The 22,813-nt window shown below is 35.3% G+C and overlaps 2 protein-coding genes across 5 annotated transcripts; one reads left to right on the top strand and one right to left on the bottom strand.

Moving 5' to 3' along the window:
- Positions 1-320: 320 nt before the first annotated feature.
- On the top strand, positions 321-3,271 carry LOC132276893 (FCS-Like Zinc finger 13-like). Its single transcript, XM_059778530.1, has 2 exons — positions 321-1,287; positions 2,785-3,271. The coding sequence occupies exons 1-2, from the start codon at positions 689-691 to the stop codon at positions 2,942-2,944; spliced, it is 759 nt and encodes a 252-aa protein (XP_059634513.1). The 5' UTR covers positions 321-688; the 3' UTR covers positions 2,945-3,271.
- An 823-nt stretch (positions 3,272-4,094) lies between these two features.
- On the bottom strand, positions 4,095-21,464 carry LOC132276891 (DExH-box ATP-dependent RNA helicase DExH10). Of its 4 annotated transcripts, none has more exons than XR_009470956.1 (18): positions 21,387-21,464; positions 19,996-21,025; positions 19,432-19,746; positions 19,194-19,298; positions 19,028-19,096; positions 18,527-18,694; positions 18,374-18,445; positions 18,122-18,238; positions 17,317-17,541; positions 17,016-17,174; positions 15,662-15,751; positions 15,427-15,519; positions 13,012-13,165; positions 11,789-11,937; positions 11,611-11,706; positions 10,201-10,293; positions 9,646-9,826; positions 4,095-4,374 (listed from the first exon to the last, which is right to left on the bottom strand). XR_009470956.1 is itself a non-coding variant. In XM_059778528.1 (17 exons), the coding sequence occupies exons 2-17, from the start codon at positions 20,965-20,967 to the stop codon at positions 9,716-9,718; spliced, it is 2,988 nt and encodes a 995-aa protein (XP_059634511.1). In that variant the 5' UTR covers positions 20,968-21,025; positions 21,387-21,464; the 3' UTR covers positions 6,466-9,715. The 4 variants fall into 4 exon arrangements, 2 of the variants coding, with proteins under 2 accessions (XP_059634511.1, XP_059634512.1); XR_009470955.1 differs by lacking the exon at positions 4,095-4,374 and adding an exon at positions 6,466-9,532; XM_059778528.1 differs by lacking the exon at positions 4,095-4,374 and having other exon boundaries at positions 6,466-9,826.
- Between the last annotated feature and the right edge of the window lie 1,349 nt (positions 21,465-22,813).

Here is a 22,813-nt window from a genome sequence, read left to right as displayed (position 1 = left end):
ACTGATTGCATGACTATGTGATATTACAATAAAACCCCTAATAATATATATTATTGTTCTACTAGTAGTAGTAGGTGGCGACAATCATAATCAAGGATTTATGAACATATATATATATAAATACAACAAAAGTATGAATTATTGAGAAGTTATTTCGAAAATAAAATAATTGCACAAGAATCTACTTTTATTACTATGAATTGATTAAAAATAAAATAAAATCAATAGTAGTAATAGAGTTTTGGTGGGGACAAAACTGTAAATTACAGTAAAATAGTACGGAATAGTATTAAACTATTTAAATACTCTCTCTGATATCACAGGCGATAGGAGAGAAAGAGGTGAGGCGGTCTTCCTTCATAGGTCCTCTCTCTCTTCTCTCTCTCTCTCTCTCTGTATGTGTGTGTGTTATTGTGTGTGCAAAGTCATCTGTGTGTGTGCGTGTGTTTGTGTGCGCGTAAAGGAATCTTTGTACTATTTCTTATACTGGACTTCTCTGAATTTAAAGACCTCCCTCTTTTTCTCTCTCTCACACAATCTTTTTCTTTTGCTTCTCTGTTTAACGAAACCCCTCTTAATTTAGCAGAGCACTAGCTAAACTGAAGACATCTGCTAATTTAGTGAGAGAAAAACTGAGAGAGAGAGAGAGAAGCTTAAGACAATACCCACCAAAAATCTCTCTCTAGAAATGTCTGATTTAAAGGGAAATAAGAAGAGATTAACAATCAACCTCTCCTTCTTCGATAACCCAACAAAATCAGCTACCAAATCTCCAAAGAATTTCGAGCCAAACGGTGTTGTAGGGCTCGGAATTGTTGCGGCTATGAACGAATTGGATCAGAGCCCCGATCCATTTTCCCCTGCTAAATCTAACAGAAACACTGTTTTGGCGGTTTCACCGAGATCCACCCCAATCCCGATAGTGAACATCAACAACAATAGCTCTGTTTCTGCTAAATTTAGCGGGGTTGCTAAGTTTGGGGGATCCAAATTGGAGGAGGAAATGGAGTTGTCTGAGGGGTATACTTGTGTAATTTCGCATATCGGGAACAATCTGATTAAGAAGCGAGAGTACTTTGATGGTGATTTAGCTAATGGGTCTGAGAGTAGCACTAGTTATTGGATGAGTTCTGGAGTGTTCTCTGCTTCTTCGCCTCCGAGTCACGGCCGCGATGGACTCCGCGGCGACGCAGCATCGGCCTTGACGGGGTTTCGGACAACGGATTTTCTGAGTTCTTGCTATCTCTGCAAGAAGAAGCTTCATGGACTGGACATTTTCATGTACAGGTACATACATACACACGCATATATATATATGTTCCTATTTATTTCAATTTCTCTGTGTTTGTTCTTTTTTGTTAATTTATTTTGACTATAATTCGATTTCCTGGGGATTTTCTGGGATCTGTGAATCGAATGCATGTAAAATTAAATTGATGTCATCCAATCTGGGGAAGTTTGTGTTTTTAATTATTTTTTGTATTTGAAGTTTGGATAAAATTGGGGGAATCCTTGTTAGATTTTTATTTATTTTTATTTTTATTTTTTAAATATGGAAGAGTTCTAGACTTTGCCAGTGTTTGAGATGGGCAAGATGGTTGTGGTTCTCTAAACTTCGTAGTGAAACGGTCAACCCATGGTTTTGTTAAAAATGTACACCTGAAATTTATAGTCATGTGCCAGAGTTTTTATTTTGTACCCACATAAACAATTAATCAATTTTTACCATCAAATAGGTTTAATTACCGTCACGCTTAAAGGTGATGTCCAAGATTGGATGGGAATGGTGTTTGAAGGAAACACCCACCACTCCCAATTATTAAATGATTTTTATCATCTCCAAGTTTTTGTATCCCATCCCTCTCTCTCATATGTGTACCTGTCCAAGAAGATTAGGATTAGGATGACAACTGTTTCCTTCATGAACACTCTCAATTATATCAGTAAGATTCACCCAAGTGAGGAGGGTAGGGTTTCTGCATTAATTTATTTTTATAAAGAAACGTACGGTTCGTGCTCCCAGTAGTTGCTAAGAAGATTGAAGGAAATGGAAGTTAAAGGTTCCGTTTCTTTTTTCTTGGTTATGTACTTTATAAGAAACTTCAATTTGTAGATTTTGAGTATTACACTATACCATTATTGGCTGCAAAGTGTCATACTGACCTTCTAGAGAATGTTAGGCAGCCATTAGATATTTAAATTTGGAGTGGTTCCTAATCATGGTCCGCGGAAACGGTGATCTCCGCTCCAGTGACCTTCCATATGGTCCGGGTCTGAGAACAGAGCTATCTGCCGGCAAATTCATCCTAAGTTCAAAGAACTCCAAAGTCAAACAGGCGAAATGGGGAAAACCAGTCGGAGCATATCCGACGAGAGCATAGTCAAGATCCCTTTTTGAATGGTGTTGAAACGATTACTCGTCGAGTGTATTAATTTTAACTGTTTTCTCAGTATCCAAACACGTCTGATGCATTTTAGAGACGCTTGTTGTGAAAAAGACCTTGAGTTAGCCACTTCCTCTAGGTTTTTTTGTTTTACTAGAGGAAAAATTGTAAACGGTAGAAATTAGAACACGACTTGGCCCCTTGTACGATTTCTAAAATTTGTTCTTTTGTAGCTATAGGTGGTGATAGAGAAATGGCAAATGGACCTTGTTTGCATCTGCATGTGGTGTTGATTCTTTTGACTAGATAAAAATCTTTTGGAAGGAAATTTTAGCATATTCTCATATCGTATGACTTACAAATTTCACTGATATATAATTGATGTATGCTTATTTTGCAGGGGAGAGAAAGCATTTTGTAGCTCTGAGTGCCGCTGCCAGCAGATTTCAATGGACGAACACAAAGAAAAATGCAGTTCCGGGGTGATGAAAACACTAGAGTACTCTGTCTCTCCTTGCTCCGGTCCAATGCAGTTTTTTGCTGGGATGGTTGCGGCGTAAACACTCATTGTCCTGTGTTTATAATAGATAGATATATAAATAAAGGAAAATCATAAAGGAAGTTCGTTTGCAGGACATAATATTCCTAGGGGGTTGAGCGGGTGATCTCTGAATCTTTTGAGTGCATGAACATTTTTAGAAGATGATTTGAATGAGAGATCTCGATAGTTTGTTTGGTGAGCCCAAAGAGAAAAAAAAAAACAAAATTATATAAAGATTATTACATTTTCTAGATATTATAGTTGTTATATTAATAAGAAGTATCAGTACTCCATATCTGAATGTTGTAATAAAAGTACTTTTATGAGTCTTTCCCAGTTCAAGAAATTAAGCTGGTTAGATATATTAAGGGGTGTTTATTTTTTTTCCTTTTTTTTTTTTTTTTTTTTGGGTGGACCAAGTCTTTAATGACTGAAAATGAGTGATGAGAGAGAAGAGATTTAAAGGAAATGTGTTCTAACAATGTGGAAAACAATTATTATTGCAACTATTGTGAAATTTGTGTGGTCCATGGAGTGAGTCGTAGCAAAGTTGACCACTATTGTGTGGTCCTCAGAGTATGTCGTATCAAAGTAGACCCATTCAAACGGAGTTCAGATAAAAAAATACTACCTTCGTAATAATAATAATAATTGTCAATTTAAAAAATTTTGATTTTTTATTTATTTTTGAATTATTTGATGTTATTTTCAATCATATTTCTTTAATATGTTTATATACTATCTATATTTTATATTAGAGATCTATTTTGATAATTTTAATTTACAAAAATTGTGAATCAAAATTTTTGAAGTTGACAACTAATATAGGACAAAGAGAGTAAAAAATAAAGTAAACAGAATATTGTATAATCTGTCTTATGTAGAACAAGATGATTTTTTTTAATAAAAAAAAAAAAAAAATTAACCAAAAATCATAAATAATAAAATTTAAAATTTAATTGTTAGTATTTTGATTCAATGTCCTCAACAAATTTTCATTTTAGGGTAAAAAAATATATATTGAGAAAGACTTCATAATTCTTCGTGAACTTAGTGTAAGACACGAGAATGCGGGGCACTAAGAATTCGCGGAAGAGAGAAAATTTGATAGAAAAATGATCGGGAACCTTCAAGACTAAACATTTTTTAAGCAATTTAGGAAAAGCCAATTCACAATTGTTTAACTATATATATATATATAAGGTGAATTTCTTACACTTGCACTAAGTAAACCCTCAACTAACAACGTTAGTGAGATTAGATCTTAAAGCTAATAAGATTAAAAGTACAGAGTACAGACCACAGAAATTTTAATCTCCTTAGGGATATAAAATACTTTCGCCTTCCTTCTATGTAGTACTTTTACCGTCCTTGTTTGTAGACTTTGCTGAGTTCATCATAGGAATATTTCATCTTCTCCGTTGACGTGGCCATTCAATATTTAGACATCTGTCCATAATTAAAAAATGATAAAAACATGAGTAATGTCCATCTTCGCATGGTAAACCTAAATCACATGATCCTTCTCAACGAATGTTGCTCTCACACTCTGCGCGCGTACTGATTTAAATTCTCAGTATTTATAAATTAATTATGCCGCTCTCACACTCCCGCTCTTGAATTTGTTCTCATTCCCGCTTTATATAACTTAGGATTGAATCATTTCTCCTTGTCACTCTCTTCCATCAATCTTTCTCTAAGCTATATGTGCCGCAACAAACCCATTTTCATTTCCTTCTAATCTTCCCATCTCTCTCTCTCTCTCCATCTTAATGTTTAATGTAGCTTACGGCCACTTTCCTCCTTCCCGGTGGTTCCTCCCCCGGATAGCCAAGTTCTATTGTTCTGGTAGGATCACGAAACAAGGCTCAAAGAAACCATGCGAGTCTGAAAGTTTTTCATCTAAAAGTGTTAGTGGAATCAAAATTGGCTTCAGCAAAGTATGGCCACGTTGATTTGACTCCATATTCCCACATTTAAGGTATGTTTAAATATTATACTTGCATTATGGAGCAGCATTAAAAAGAGGGGTTTCTTATTTACCCTTTAAAAAAAAAAAAAATCTCATTCTAGTTTAGGCTTTTTACCCTTTTAAAAGAGGGGTTTTTTCTTCAAATATTATATAAAAATGTTGTTGTGAAACAGAACTTCGAATACTTTTTCTATTTACCCTTTAAAAAAGGGGTTTCTATTTCCTCTGTTTTTTAACTTTCTCTGGCCATTTATTTTATCTGTTTTTCTCATAATTTTAGTTTTTCAATACTTGTATGAGTCGCATTATGGCAACCTCTCACAAACTGCAGAAGAAGGCAACCAGTTTGAAAATTTTCCTCTTTATTAGTCAATCTGAGGCTTGTTTGGTGGAGCTTTTGGGGATGCTCGAATTGTTACTTTTTGTTGTTACAGTTAGTTATTGAATCTTGTTACTCAATACGCGGCCTGTTTGGTGGAGTTTTGGGGGAAGCTGGGGATTGTTATTTTTTGTTTTTACAATTAGTTATTGAATCTGGTTAATCAATATGAGGCCTGACTGGTGGAGTATTTGGGAATGATGGGGATTGTTACTTTTTATTGTTAGAATTAATTATTGATTCTTGTTAGTCAATCTGAGGCATGTATAATGGAGTTTTTGGGGATGTTATGGATTGAATATTTTGTATCCTATTTTTATTTAATTTTTTTTCCGAAAAGGAGATATTTTGTATCCTATTGCCACATAATAGAAATGAAGTAGTTTTTGCGACTGTGAAGAGGCTTTTATCATGTATTTCCTTCCCAACTAAGGACATTATAAAGAAGGTTTTTATTGCAAGTTAGCTTGACTGGTTCCGACTACAAATTTCAAAATCAAAATTATTTGAACACAAATCTATTTCTTGAATGAATCCATCATTTCATTTGAAAAGGAGAAAAAATTGAGTTGAACAATGCCTTCAAATCCAACCCATCAGAACAATGAAGATAAATAATTTGGCTCTGCATTTAGAGAGAAGGAGAGAGAAAATAAAAAGAGAGTGACAAGAAGAAACGGGTTTAACCAGTAAAAAAAGGTATTACATATTTTTATTATTTTTTAATTATGGACAAGTGTTTGAATATTGGATGGCCACGTTAGCACGGAGGATGAATCCTCTTTGCGCAGGATGGACAGGTATTACTCCATTTATCAGACCATATTACCAAATGAAGGAAGGAAAAAGAGTAGTGATACTTGGCTGAACTATTCAAAGTGATTGTTGACACACGAGTTTTGATTAGTTATCTTTTTCAAATATAAGAAAGTGAAGGCTCTCACTTCCTTATATTTTACATTCATGACCAATCAAAGTATGTAGGTCAGACAATTCACTTTACGTAATCGGCCAAAAAATCATTTTCCAAGGAAAAAAACATGATATATGCAAGCACAAACCCAACATAGGACTAGTGAGGGCTGATCCCCCATTGAATTTTTATATTTTCATTTTATACTTCAATTTTTTTCTTAGAATATATGAAGATGCCCTACTAAAATTATAATTCGTCCCTATTGGATTCATATTTTTATTTTTTTTTTTTTGCATTTTATACTTCAAATTTTTAAGAATTTATGAAGATTCCCCTACTAAAATTACAATTCACCCACTGAATATTATTTTTTTGCATTTTATATTTTAAATTTTTAAAAATTTACAAATAAAACTCCATTAAAATTACAAAAATGAACCCACTATATAAATTTGTCCCCACAAATTAAAAGGCCACCCCTCCTCACAAAATTTTCTGGGCCCGTCACAAGATACATGAGTAGGGGTGGTAATTGGGTGGACTTGGGCGGGTCATGAATGAGCAGGTTGGTAATGGATCAATAACCCATTATCAACTTATTTATAGCCGTTTATAAACAGGTTGGGTGTTAAATGGGCGAGTCAACCCACACCCAACCCGATGACCCGAATATTTTTAGACATAAATTGGCAAGAAAAAAAAAAATAGAAGTTCTTTTTAGAACAGTTCATATAAATGAAAATACATGATATATATATTCCAAAAAGTCGCTCGTTAAAATTCTTACACTGCCATTAATATGTATATTTCTAAAAAAAAAAAAATTGACTGATTTGTGGCATGAGTTTTGTCTAGGTGGTGGTTATTTATTTCCTGAATGAGAAGAGAGAGAAGCAGGGTTCATCAAGAGTGAAGGACGACGGGCCGAATCTGGTCGTGAAAAAGAGAAGAGAGGAAATCAGAGAGTAAAGAGAAACAAGAGAGAAAATGGAGGTGAAAGAAAAACAAGAGAAGACAGAGAATACGGAGGGGAGAAGCGGGAAAAGAAGAGAAATGGGAGGAGAGAGAAAAAGAGAGGAGAGAATACGGGAGGAGAGAGAGAGAGAGAGAGTACGGGAAGAGAGAGAAAAGAAAGAAACGGGAGAGGAGAGAGTGAAATAGTATTTCAGTGGTAGTAGGTAGGTTGGGAGTGGGTCTCACTAACGACTTGCTAAATATATTATGTTTTAATAATTGACCTATTAATAACCTGTTCAACTAAATTATTCACACATTAAGTATAAATTATTAGACTGGTTTAAGCGGGTTGTATTTCAGTGGGAGTAGGCAAGTTGGGAGTGGGTCTCACTAACGACTTGCTAAATATATTATGTTTTAATAATTGACCCATTAATAAATTACTCAACCAAATTACTCACCCAATAATCATACATAAATTATTAAATGGCGGTTATTGAATTTAGGTATATTTTGCCAGCACTATACATGAGATATGATTTTCTACAATCTTTATTAGTAATCAACCATATGATTGCATTCTAGCCAAAGCTTTTCATTAATATCTTATTGTCCTTAAAAAGTGTTGGGGCCATATTTGTCTTAAAAGTGCTGAGGCCTTGCTCGCTCTTTAAAAATATCAATGTTTACAACAATGATTATAATTTTCCTCGCCTTGGTACAAATCCCTATAAGAGCAATTACTGTGTCTTAATTTCTTGCTAGGCTAAATTTAGGAAGGACGAAATATACCCAAACCCAATAATTAGCTCAAACATACCATATAATTAATGACTATTGAGTGAGTAATTTAGTTGAGCTAGTCGCTAGCAGATCAATCATTTAAACATAATATATTTAGCGGATTGAGAGTGGCTAGCCAATCCCAATCCACCAGACATGATTTTTTCCCAAAAAAAAAACACAGAAAAGAAAAGCTTCGCTGCTACCATCCAAAATATTCACTCTCTCTACTTTCCCTCTGTATTTTCACTCCCCTCCGTCTCTCTCTCTGTGTATCTCTCTACTTTCCCTCTCTATTTTCACACTCTCTTTCTTTCTTCTCTCTCTTCCTTTTCCCTCTACTCCCTCTCTCTTTTCTCTCTCCCCTCCGTATTCTCTCTTTCTGTTTCTCTTATTATCTTCTTTTTACGCTGTGTTAACTCTCTCTCCGCCTACTGTCCTTCAAATTGTACTTTACACAGTACAAAAAAACTGAAAATTCAATTCATGCTCATAAATGACCACTAGCTAGTTAAAACTCTTACCACAAATTAATCAAAGCTTCTTCTAAAACAACACTTTTTATTCCTCTTTTTATTTTGACAATTTGTGTCTAAAAATATTCGAGCCATCGGGTTGAGTGTGGGTTGACTCGCCTTCTTAATACCCAACCCGTTTATGACTCGTCATAAATGGACTAGCAATGGGATACTGACCCGCCCAAACCCCACCCAATTGCCTCCCCTAGTTACACTAATCTCTTCTGAAGTATGGACAAATTACACAATGGTAAACAATTTAGTATTTATTATTTTGATCTCCCCTAAAATTTGATGCTTGTTCTCAACGACGACATTTCTTTCCGGCAGACTTGTTGACCAAATTTTACTTCTTCTATAATAAAGCAAATTTTACTTGTTTTCATTTTTAAAAAGACGAGGATCGCAATACAAAAACGACTCACTAACAATGAGCACCTACCCTATTTTCAAAAAAAAAATGAGCACCTACCCCCATCAACCTCTGGCAAATATTTTCTATTCTACCATGATGTCTACATGAGTATTTATCATATTGGGCAGTGCAGATATCAAGATTCAAAGAAACAAGGATCAAATGGTACGTTGCTATTTTCATACACTAGTTTCAAATGTGTACATTTAGAAAAATAATGTAAAGGATAATAGGGCAATCCAAATATCTAGATTTAAGTAAATAATGTTCATCCCTTATCTTAACCACAAAATGACATGACCATCAAGGCATGTGGTCTAGTATTCAAAAGGAAAGGTGGAAAGTTCAAGTCTACATGGTCCGGATCAACTAGGAAGTTGCAGAGTGTCTATGAGGGAACTGGGACCACCATGTTTCCTCAAGCCAATTACATCAATATATCTCAACTTTATGGTTAATATATAAATATAACTGGAAAAAACCACATTGAGGACTTGTATCGCATTAATGGTCAATGACAAAAAAAAAAGAATAAAAAAGTTATATTACTTTGTGGAAAGTCCATGATTCTTTCATTTCTCTCCTTTTTTTTCTTTTTCCCACAATGTTTTTTGCACTCATACAAGAACGGATCAACAATCAAAAAAGATAAATTCCAACAGCTACACTGCTTTAAAAAAATTATACTATCAGAAAACGTAAAAAAAAAAAAAAAAAAAAAAAAAAAGAAGAAGAAAAACTATATTAGCTCATCACATTAAACATATCTAAGATGCTGACCTGAATTTGCAATGACAAATGACTACTCCGATGGCAGAATTACATACATCACGATCCTCCAGAATACACTTCATAGGTACAGGGAATTGGCAAACATAATACCTCGGCGGAGACTTTCGCTGCCGGCGGCAAATTTGTTCTCCAAACCAGCTTCTCCAACAGCACTAGCAGCTGCACGCAGCTGCAAAAGCCAAAAAATACATCCAGGGAATGACCTTAATGATATATATTTGTTTTTCAAGCATTTCATATTCAGGTAGAAGGTCCACCAGAGTTCTGATGAACAAATAGAGGTATCTCGTCAATGTTTATAGAATATTTTTTTTAGTGACTTGATAAAATTTGGGTTGGCAAGCAGCTCCTACAAGCCATAATCAGGTCCTGAAAAATAGCAGCCCTCATCTTCAAAGAGGAGGCCAAAGAAGGAACTTTTCACAACCACGAGTAGTATGCATGGAACAATTTGTCAATGCATTCTCTTAATATTTGGCGGAAGAACAAGAGAATGAAAGAGAGAACAAGGGACAAAAAATTCCTGAGATTTGATCAACCAACCTGGTTCAGAAACTCATCAAGCCTTCTGGCTAGCCGTATAATACTCCCTTCAAAAATATCAGTCATCTGAACAACCTCCGCAAAAGATGCTCCCTGGGGCAGATGAAACAGGATGCCTCAATTTTATAACACATGAGAGAGGAGTGGGGGGGGGAGGGGGGGGTGGGGGGTGGGCAGCAAACATAAAGAATTTGAATCCATCTACCTACCTCATATTTGATAACCCCAACCTGTTCAGTTAATTACAGGTTATCTGGGGACATAATATGAAAAGTATTCACAACTTAACCTACTTATCAAGCTACCTAAGCATCGGGTTATTATTACAGATGACTTAAACATTAAGTTAAAAATGGAGAGACAGGAGAGACAGAAGATAACTGAATATTGGCTGCCTGTGGTACTCAGAATGGGGGTGGACACACACTAAACCACTGACTGTATGAAAGGATTAGGGCCTCTACCCTTATTAGATCCCTCAAGCGTAATAAGATTAATCCAGTTTTCAAGTTTTATTCACACCAATCGAAAAACAGAACATCATCAAGATACACTCATTAGATACTCACGTCCTCAATTTATTTTTGGGCGGCGTTTATGGATAAAATGACCATGAAAAAGATATTAAAACACTAATTATTGCTGGTTTCCACAGAGATTCTGATGCAGTATTGGTCCTTGTCATATTCCAATCATTTCTGACACCCTGATTTATGAAAAATAAAACAAAATTAAATAATTAAAAAAAAAACAAAGAAGTTCACCACACCTTGTAGCCCAAGTGGCATCCAAGAGGGTTCCTGGTTCAAGGTTCAGGGTTCAAGCCCCGTTGATGGTCTTTCTTAGTGCAGCGTTATGGAATGAGAGACAAAGGAAAATTTTCTAAAATCCCTACATTCTCACTTACCCAAATAAAAGAAAACTATAAATATCTCTTCCTTTCCTTTTCTTCTCTTTCTCATACCAAACGAGAGAAATTTTTTACAATCATTCCAATTTTACTGCTGGCAGCCTGTGTCTCTGTCTCTCTCTCTCTCTATATATATACATGTATATTTATATGTGTGTGTAGAGAGAGAGAGGCAGCAAGCAGTATTGCCATTACTATTAAGAGAATAGCAGCAATAAATGGAAGAGTCAGATATGCTTTATGATGACCATTTTGACAATTCGATATATAATTGAACATTTTACTTTGAATTCATATGAAGGATGTTACCCTAAAGGATCAACCATTTTGATACTTTTGACTAACAGAAAGTTATATTAACCAATGTGTTAAAAGATAAATTTTAAAGGAAAAATTGAAAAAATAAATATCACCGAGTGTCGTCCTCCAAAAGAGAATGACTTGGAACAAAAACTTCGAACAAATCATTATTAAGTTAGCAGTAAAAGTACCAAACTAACCTTTGACCAACAGTATATGACATCCATCAGGGATGGTCTAACTGCTGCCTCCACATACTCATCCACATTTACTTCCAACTTGCATTCATGTTGTATCTGCAATAATATGGGAATCTTTATAACTTTTCCTCATGGGTGTTCTGCAATAACGAACATACGGAGCTAAAATGTAACAAACCTCTGCTATTCTTCTTGCACTATCTTGGAGCTGTTGTAATGGTCTAGCAAGTTCTGCTCTCAAATGTATTTGCTCATTTGATTTGTCTCCTGGAATGAAGCAACTTGCAAGAGCCGCAATTTGATGATGATCAAGGTCGTTGAACGTGCCTAATCACAAAATCATTCAGAAATTGAACCAATCGTAACCCAACACCTAGGAAGTATGGACACTCCACCAGAGGGAGTCGTGGCGTTGTCGGAAACGTGTTCAACACGAGCATGCATGAGACATGAGTATGAGTGCCCTGGAGTTTAAAATTTTGTTTTCTCTAATTGGCCAAGACACGGACATGACGGAAGCACATTAAGAACGCATTTGAGGCATTTCAGGACACGACGTTGTAGTTTTGCAATTATTTTTATTAAAAAGGGGTGCCAATGCAATTTTAAAATAAATAATGGGTTGATAGTTAAATACTATAAAATTCTAGAAAACAAAAACAACACCCATTCAGCTCCATGCCCCAAATTAGGTGATTACATTCATGATAATGTGGATAAAACAAGCAGAAATCAATTTTTTGAATATATAAGTATATTATATTAAAATTTTATTGACGGATCCTGGCCGTGTTTGTGCTCTAGTTTTTGAGATTTGTTGTAACACTACATATCATGTCATACCCATGTCTCATGTCTGCATCTCATAACCAACACTAGATGGAGGTGCCAAAGGTCAGCCTCCTGTCCAACCGGAGTTTTGAGGCTACTAGAGATTTCAACAGGTCAGGATGTGTGTGAAAAAGACAGGCTTTATAAGCTTCCAGCTAAGGAAAGCACACATGCTTATTGAAGTCCACTCTAGCAAGAATGATTATTCTATACAGGTTTAACTTGTTTAAATATAGTATTTACAGTTTATAGCTCTAATGATGGAGCAAGTATTTACCAACGCACTCTTTATACACTTTATATAAAAATATCAGCAGAATAGCATGTGATGTATTAACTTTTATATTTGTTCAAATTTTATCAACATGGGTATGGACATTTGCACAGCAAACTATTTATGTGTCAACGTTGGCCCTCACCAAGCATTGATTGTATTATCTTATGACATTTAGTTATACGGATGATTCCCAGCCCCTGTATGAGCTGCCTGAGTAAAATTAAGCCTTAGTTGACCTAAGATGATTATGCAGACCCAAAAAGTTTGAGGAACAGTTTAATAAAAAAATTCACCGTTGAACATCAACTCAGTAACAAGGAGTTCATCTCCTGTGTCTATCAAGCAGGCTGCTCGTCCCTTTAACTGGACAACACCATCAGAATCAATGTGGCCAAGCTTTTTCAGAACACGTGAACGGTTCCTAAGTTCATCACGAAATTTTTGAAGCTGCAAAATCAACAAAAAGGTGCAAATGCTTCAGGAAATTTCTGAAGCTGTAAAAATTCAAAAACAATAATAAAAACACAAAACAAGCTGAAAATAGCACATTGCATTTCCTACTGTACCACATTTGGGAGGAACTTGAAGTTATCAACAATTCACGATTAATACTTCAGTAACTAGAGAAACAACAGATAATATTAACAATCCAACAGCGCAACAAAACGCTATTTTTTTTTTTAATATTCCTGCAGATAAAAGAAGAAACAGCAAAAAAATGGAGATGCAAAAGGATAAGAACTAAAAAAAAAAGAAAAAAGTTATTGATAATTGCTTAAAGTTGCATTATTGTCATAGTTTTAATAGGGCATTATGTTGCATTTATTTTCACATTTTACACTTAAATATGTGAAATCCCTTTTCTCCAATAGTGCAGAATTTCATGATTAAAATGGTGCATTAATGCGTGGAAATATTAGTTTTATCATCCATCATATACAATTTTTTTTTTTTTTTTTATCAAAAAAAATATACAATTTTTGTACCAAGACTCATTGCACATACTTTCTTTTGTAGGAAGTTTAAAACTAACCAGTAAATCGTGTGGAGATCAAGCATCCAAGAGAATCCAAGGGCAAAGTTCAGTCCAGGAGAATTCTAGAAGAGTTTAAAAGGTAAAAAAAAAAAAAAAAAAACATTTGGGACTGTAAATTGAAGAAAGAAAACTTGCATCCTCAAATTAAGAAAGAAACTTGGAAGGAAATATTTGAGACTGTCATGGTATTTTGGCTCTATCCTTTGACTCTGATATCAGATTGCCGCAAAATCTGTGGCTGTGGAAAGAAGACCAAAATTTTTTCAACTTTGTATTTCACAAAGATTTTGGGAGTAGCACGTCTAGTGGGATTTTTGCAGATTTCCTCTTTTACAATTTCCTTTTTACTTCTTCTAGGAGAAACCCTAAAAACATATAGATATAAGGGAAAGGCGGCAGCTAAGATTTTTATTAACTCTCTCTTCTTCTTCTTCAGAACTTTTAGAGTTTCTATTATGGGTAGCGAGAGTCTTTGCTAAGGCCAAGGAGTGAAGCCACGACAATTTCTTGGTGTTTGCTAAACGATTATCTATGGTTTTTGATGTAAGCTTTCATAGTTTTGGATTGATTCTATTATTTAGAAAAGTTTTTGTCCTGTACAATTCAATGATTTATCATTAAATCCAAGGACAGTGAATGCTTAGAAGCACATCAAAATACTACTTTTGTCAAAAGTGAAGAATCAATCAATTTTATGAATTCACATTTTGAGACTTACTTTTAATGAAACAATATCATCCAGTTGGGATCAGCCTTCGTATGAATCTCAATTGAGTTATAAAACAGAATTGTTAGCAAGTATGGATTTCTTGTCCGGATATCTGAAGCCTTAGTGTTTACAAAATATTATTTCTACTCGAATTAATTCTCTGTGATCAGACCTCCAAATTTCAAAGACCTTTTTAGTAAATTTTCTTCACTTTCACCATATACATTATTGCTCATTAGCACCTTTTTCCCTGTGGTTCAACCTCGGACACACCGAGTAAATATTACTTCACAACATCCAGCACTTGGGAGCATTATAGAAATTGCAGCAGTTATAAATGCATTTATAAGGATGCACACAGGATCAGTTAATAGCAAATGAAGGCCATTAGCTTTGTTGCTCCCACCTATGCAGGCTGCTCATACAGGAGAGTGGAGACGTATATAACTTTTGGTATTACTTTTATACAGAGTGGCTGCCCTTAAACTCAAACTGCATGCTAGTGCTAGTTAGCCTAAGCTTTTTCTATTGCACCAAGCAATGGCCCTTAGTTAAAAGTAACACTTATCAAACAGTTAGAATAATCAGGAATTCTTGAGAATCTACATTGCAGTGCGTCATCTAAGCCAAAACAATTCCACCCACTTTCAGTTGGATCAACTTTGGAAACTACTGGTGCCAAGAGGTGAATCCAAGCAGATAATTAAATTCGTCCAACTCATAACAGTGATTTGAATATGCAAAGAAAATCATACATGCACATCATGTGACTGCATAATCAGATCAATCAGATTTTACACTACAGATTTCATGGATATAGATTCCAAAATTAATAGGACATCAAAAAATAGGTAATACAGGCAGTATGATGTTGACTATTCATCTCATATGAGTATATATTTAAACCAATCATTTAGGCATAACGAATTTCTAGTGAAGGGATCAGTAGCCAAATATATATACCTGGGAATCACGCAGTTTTGATTTTAGCTGTTGAATTTCATGATTCACCTCCGCTTTCCTCTGGAAACATCTAATCTGATGGTCATCTTGAGACTGTACAAAGTCAAAAACAATTGTAAAAGGGGAACAGCTCAGAAAACTGCACATTTGGAAGATTTTCTAGGATTATATATTTGAATCCTACCTGCATTCAGAAATATATTTGAAATAATGAGCAACTGATATTTTGCCAAACCTTGTGCAGCGGGTGCGCTACCAGTTTCTGCTCAAGTTCCCCAATTTGATTGACCAACTCAACGTATTCCGGCTCTCCAATGCCCATGTCCTGCCAAAAAGTATAAATGCTTAGAAAAATATTAACACCAGTTTAATTTCTTATTTCCCAAAAATAAATTTCGCTACAAATTATATCCCAGGGTAGAATATTCTGAAAGCATAATACAAAAAAATAAATATTTCAGTGAAAAATATTATATGGGACATATAAAAGGAGAATTTTCGAAGGCAACAAAAATATCTATACTATCATAAAGAAATGTGATGAAGTATTGAGAAATGTGCTCTATAGCAGGCAGGGGCATAACTTAGTGTGGGCTAACCTGGGCTATAGCCCAGGTCCAAAAAAAAAAAAAATAGTACTACTACTTCCTATCAGCCATAGCCCAACCCAATCAGTCATAGCCCAGCCCATGCCCATGCCCATGCCCGTGCCCGTGCCCATGCCCGTGCCCGTGCCCGTGCCCGTGCCATAATAAAACAAAATTAGCAAATGGCCCGGCCCAGCAATGAGCAACTCTCCGAACAAAAGAAAGAAGTACCAGGCTGACGAAATCTCACTTATCTTATAAGAGAATATTCATTCCATTCAAATAGCTCTTTTAGGTAACCAAAGCTACAAGCCCATCACTTATTTTTTTATTTTTTATTTTTTATTTTTTTGCTATTTTTGAATATATATAACATATCTGTCATAAAAATTATTGTGTTCATCTTTAAATTTTTATATCTTTAGCCCCCCTCACTTTGCAATCCTAGCTCCGCCCCTGAAAGCAGGCATATTTAGAAGGTTCCGAAAGAACAATGGAATGACCAAAACAGCAAGAACGAATGTGGTCATAATCAGAAACAAGGCTCTGTCACCTCATGAATGGGGCAGCACACAATGCCAAATATCATAATGAAGTATGGAAAAAGATTGAGATAATGAATTGCGAGAAAAACTTAGTCCGACATCATGCAATCAACCTTGCACTCACTTCAATTTCTTCATGACCCTAAGTTGGACCACGGACTTTCATCTTCAACTACCAGACACCCGGAAGCCACTCAGCTTGCATGGGCTATCCAGACGCACCCTAGATCAAACACTTGGACAATGTGCGAATAAAACTTTACATGTCCAAAGATAACTATCACCATTAAGGTACAAACCAAATATGGAGATACTGTGCAAAATTAAACAGCAAATCCCTCGTTCCCATACCAATGATCCAGCGATCAGCAATGTTTTCCAAGTATATTTAATTAACTGCGAGCATATGAAATTAAATTGTTAAATAATGCAGAAAGATATCTAAATCCACACATACCTTGACAGGATTAAGCTTTGGAAGGCCTTGAGGGAACCGTTTCCCAAGCTCCTGTACTGCAATAAGGATACTTTGCCTTGCTTCCACCGGCCGGAGATCAGAGGGAACAGATATTCTGAGTTTGCTAAGAGCAGCAATTAAAGGCAGCTGAACAGGAACCTAAGAAATGGAATCAACATATATCATTCTCACATGTCATCATTCAAACATTCAAGCAAAGCTCCTAAGTGAACTAACTTGCCAATAAGCAAAACGAACTGACCGTTACATAAATTGTCTCCTTGCAGGAGTGTCAACTCACCACGTGCATTTCACCCTTTTCTCCAGGACGAGGTGGACATGGTTTTGGTCGAGAACCATTTTCACTTGAACCAAGAGAGCAATGAAGCAAAGTGTCAACTATATAGCTGCTACCACGTGAAGATGACAGTGCAGGGGGCAAACTACCTAATGCTGCCGGGGGCTTTTTTACCACATTGACTACCACTCCCCAACCCCAATCTGTTCCGCCTTCCCGTACCTTAACCTGCAATATGAGGAGTAGTTTCAAGGAATCAAACTAGAAGCAGCAGAACCAACAATTCCAGTTCTATCATTACCAATTTCCACACACACACACAAAATATGTATAAAAGAAATGGAAAAAGAGGAAGAAAAGAAAATGAAGGTGAATTTCTAAAAATAACTAAGGCAGAACGGGAAAGAAACGGAAATAAACTAGGATTTAAGGGGAAAAAATTCCTAGAGACAAAGGTAATCTTGCATATGGCAGGCGCATGTAGAGACCAAATCAAAGTATCAAAAAATATTTTACAAAATTGATGATCAATCAACATATGGATTTGAAGGAGCGAGAAGCAAAAAAATTGATGAATACAACAAAACATCAGTTTTACTCTGGAAAGTAGTGAGGTGCTCGTCGGACAGATATGCAAGTGAAATTCTTATGCCATTAAAAAAAGAGGACATAGATAGAGACTGGATAACAAGGTAGATGTTGAAATCGAATGTAGTACTAGTACCAAATAAAATCTAAGCAGGATTATTTATTTAGTTTGTGATATGATTCTAAGTTGCTAATTAGACTGAAAATTCTCAGCACATACCAGCCTTCCGGGTAGAAGAAAATAAAGCACTCTTTCAGGCCTTGTCATTTCTGCCATCATCTTCTTCTCAAGCTGGACAATATCAAGCTTTAGCTTATGATATTCAGCAACTTCGGCCTACAAACAAAAACAAAAGACATCTCACAAAAGAAAAATAAAAACACAAGATAATAAAGGATAGAATGCAAATTGAATGAATACACTTGTGAGAGAAAAAAAAAAAAAAAAAAAAAAGGTGGGGACAAAGATTACCTCCCCTGAGGCATCAAGCATGGCAACCTCCTCCTCTAGCTTTGAGACCTTTTTCCCTATATCAGGTAAAGCCTGAAGAAGGGAGAAATCAAGTATTGCTAATTGTTATATACAGTGTACTAATATAGATCTAAGATAGTATCCAGAGGAAACCTTTTCATACTGAAATTGGTGAAAGGAATTCTTGATAACATGCTCAGCAGTGAATTGGCCTTCAGCGCGGCTCATTAAATTCAAAATGGAGTAGTAGCTCAGTCTGAAAGTACTGACCAGTGGAGCTGGTTTACCCAATACCATGTCCTTGAGGGTATTCATCTCCATCTGAAAATGAAGCAAAACATTAATTAATTAATAGGGCAAAGGGCAAACCAAGTGCACGAGGGTCCCGCCATTGCAGGGTCTGGGGAGGGTTATATGCGAACCTTACCTCTGCATTCGGTATTGTCGTCCCAATACCTGTCTATGTTTTAAAAACATCTTGGAAGAGTGACAAAAGATATGTTGCAAATCATGTATATTTTTTCTTTAAGAAGAAGAAGAAGAAGGAGCCTCAAATGCTTCTTGTATAAGTGCAATGTAGTTAAAAGTTAAGATTGAACAGTGGGATTGATACACAACGATGAAATACAGACAGATTACTAGCCATAAAAGTACCTGCTCATCAATCATTATAATACAAATACCACGCTCATCTTTCCCGCGACGCCCAGCTCTTCCACTCATCTATAAAAATCCAAACAACAAAATTAACAATCAAAAAAAAAAAAAAAAAAAACCAGGGCATGAACCATTTTAGTGATATTATATGATTTTCACCCACCTGTATATACTCACCAGATCCAATGTAACGATGACTGTCACCGTCCCACTTCTTGACACTAGTAAAAACAACTGTTTTTGCAGGCATGTTTAACCCCATAGCAAACTGCCATGCATTGAAATAAAGGCACATTGTCACAAATGCAATATAATATTCAATAAAATAAAATATGCTGCTAATGAGCTGAAGTTTCAAAAACCAATACATGAAGAAACATACTGTTAGAAAATAATCTTACCGTCTCTGTTGCAAAAAGGGCCTTTACAAGACCTTCTTGGAAGAGAAGTTCTACCAATTCCTTGATAATAGGAAGAAGTCCAGAATGATGAACAGCAATGCCTCGCTGAAGCAGTGGCAACATCAGTTCAATAGCAGGCAAGTTTCTGTCTTCCTCATTTAAGCAGAGAATTGCATTCTGGAAAACCTGCTCCACAACATCTTTTTCCTCCTTTGTATTAAAATCAAGTTTGGACATGGACATTGCATGTTGTTCGCACTCTCTTCTACTGAAGCTGAATATTATAACTGGTTGAAATTTTCGTTCCATAATCATCTGAAATTTGGGATAACTTTTAATTTAAGCACTAAGAAATAATTTATGCTATAAAATAACAGCCTCGGTGTGCTAGTTGTAAAACACACAAAGATAAAAATGGACCAGTGAACAAATACTAATAAATGCATAGAATAAAACTTAAAAATATTATGCCCTAGAAGTCAAATTTGATAGCATAATAACTAGAGGAAAATAATGAATACTAACTAAACCAAGCACAGCATTCAATAATAATAGATTGCACACCTTGACAATTTTGTATATGTCAGAACCTCCAGAAGCAGTCCCACCTTTTGCGATTCTGCCACTCGGTTTGGCGTTCGCACTCTTGTTTCCATCACCCTGCTTCTGCTTCGAGAAAGTATCCTGCAGTTTTACGAAATTATCCTCCCTAAACTGTTCGTTCTCATCCACAACAAGATACAATCCCAATCCACCCATAGGAAACACATAATGCTGTAAGGGAGTTGGTCGAAAATCTGTGTACACCACGTGACATGGTTGTTTATGCAAATTACATATCCATTCTGCAAACTCAGTAGCATTCGACATTGTGGCCGAAAGGAAAATCATCTTTATAGCTGGTGGCAAGAATATAATACTCTCCTCCCAAACAACCCCTCTTTCTCGATCCTTCATATAATGTATTTCGTCAAATATAACCCAAGAAACTTCTTTTAATACCTCAGAACCTCTGTAAAGCATTCCCCTAAGAATCTCCGTTGTCATGACCAGACAACTTGCGTTTGGTGAGAGGGTAACATCACCAGTCATCAATCCAACATCAGAGAACTCCTGGCTTAGCTCTCTGTACTTCTGATTGCTCAAAGCTTTCAACGGCGAAGTATATATAACTCTTTGCTTATCTCTAAAAGCCATCGCAATTGCATACTCAGCAACAGCGGTCTTGCCCGCCGATGTATGAGCAGAAACCAAAACCGACTCATTTCGTTCCAAACATGCCACCGAAACTTGCTGAAATGGATCGAGATTAAACAGATAGGTTTTTGCCATCTCACCATTATAAACAGGATTCGAAAGTGTCCCATGAATGGACTCATCTTTACTGGAAGTATACCCACTCGGAACAGCAACCTCGTGCACACATGTCCGTGCCAAATTGCGCCGCTTCGAGGGAATCTCTTGCTTGGAGGCCTCTGAAACCTCCGAATTTTCTTCAGGTAGTTTTCGTTTCCCAAGCGTCGGAGACAGCTCCATTTACTAAGGTTTTAGCCTTAGACCTTGATTCCCAACTTCACTTCAATGTAGTTTAACCCTAAAATAGGAAACTATAAGGCATTCAACTTCGTAAAACCTAATAATCATCCTTAGTGTAAGAACAGTAACAGTTTCAAATATTCAACCTACAATTCCAACACAACTTCAAATACAATGTGCAAAAAATAGCACAAGTCGCTCATTTTCATGCTGAAGAACAGATAATTAAACACTTACGATAAAACCTAATTCTATGTTAGAGTGTGTATCAGCAATGGCTAACAATTCAACTTCTTGAACTCTTACCAATTAGGTTTTGTGACCAAATAACATAAAGCATAAATATATATGTGTATACGTATATGTGTGTGTGAGAATGATAAATCGTGGTTAAATATGTGTACAGTTTTCTGGCTTACCGTTGGTGGCGAAGAAACGGTGCAGTGTTGATGAAACCCCGAAAAACCCTAATTGTCTGAATCCTGAAAATCATTTTATCATTCACTCCATCAAGTTTCAAATATCCCAATTGGACCATTTTCAAGAATGGGCTTCAGGACGGGGTTGCCAATACGATGAGAAATTTGGGCCTGCACCAATTTATTAGTCTGTTACATACTATTAATCATGGGCCCAAAATGAGCAAGGCTGTTAGAACCGTAAAAGAAAAAAAGAAAACAAATCCAAAATATTTATTTATTTGACAATCCAGGTCGTCGGTTTTTCCCAAAAAAATATTATTTTATTACTGTATTTGTTTTTTCGTGTGGGGACTGTGAAGGGTGTTCAGGGTTTAGTATCCTGTTACATGTATACGTTAATCTCAACCTATCATTTCATACTGATATGAAATATCACCACTTTTATGCTCTTGACATTCAAAGAATAACTGAATCTTTTATGGCTCTTTTTGTTTTGAAGGAAAAAAAAATATTTTTTGATTTTCGATGCTTGGTAAAAGTTTAGATCATGGTGGTACAAAATAATTTGTCAAAAATTAATGATTAAATTATTTTTGTTAGAGTTAAATAAAAAAAATTTATTTCGTTAGTATTTTACTTAAATGTTTGACAACCAAACATAAAAATTAAAAATATTTTATATAGAAACAAACAAGAAATTAGGTCTCACCAGTGAGTGACTACTTTCTAAATTAGAACTAATAATTTTTTAAATATGTAAGTAATTTGAGTCTCCTCAAGATTATTGTGAAAGTTGTATGACAAAAAGGAAGAAATGAAACTAAATAAATAAATTGCGAATTTAGTGACAAAAGACAAAAGGAAAAATGATTTCTTTATATAAAGATATTCTCTCTCACGCAGAGCAGGACCAAAAAGAAAAACTTCGTCAAAATGGGAAGTTCGCCATCATTTCTACTTTTCCTCATTCTCAAGCAGCCAAAATAATAATAATAAATAAAAGTTTCCATTGTATTAAAAAAAAAATTAGAAGCTGAAATTTTTTTTTTTTTTTTTACACACTTATTATCCAAAATATGTTTGAACCATTATACTCCATTTGGTTGGAAAGAAAAAAATTGGATGGAATGAAAAGAAAAATGGATGAATGAAACATCCTAAAGAAGTGATTACGTCTTTCTTTCTTTTTATTTGGTTGGATAAAAAAAAATATAATAATCTCAAAATTTATTATGTTCGAGAGAATGAAAGATAAGGTTTAAATTATTTTTTTATCACTCTGTTCAGTAATATATATAATATTGTAATTCATACATGATAAAACTTGTGTACTTTAAGATAGTATTATAGTAAAAAATATATATATTTCTCTTTTTTCATACAATAAATTTATGAAAAATTGATTAATTACTTCAATAAAAAAA

The sequence above is a fragment of the Cornus florida genome, unplaced genomic scaffold, assembly GCF_030987335.1.
Source record: "Cornus florida cultivar Cherokee Brave unplaced genomic scaffold, ASM3098733v1 CherokeeBrave_3.0.0_Hap2_Chr10, whole genome shotgun sequence".
Taxonomy (NCBI): Eukaryota; Viridiplantae; Streptophyta; class Magnoliopsida; order Cornales; family Cornaceae; genus Cornus; species Cornus florida.
The sequence above is the reverse complement of the archived record's forward strand: the minus strand, read 5'-3'. Positions and strand labels throughout refer to the sequence as shown.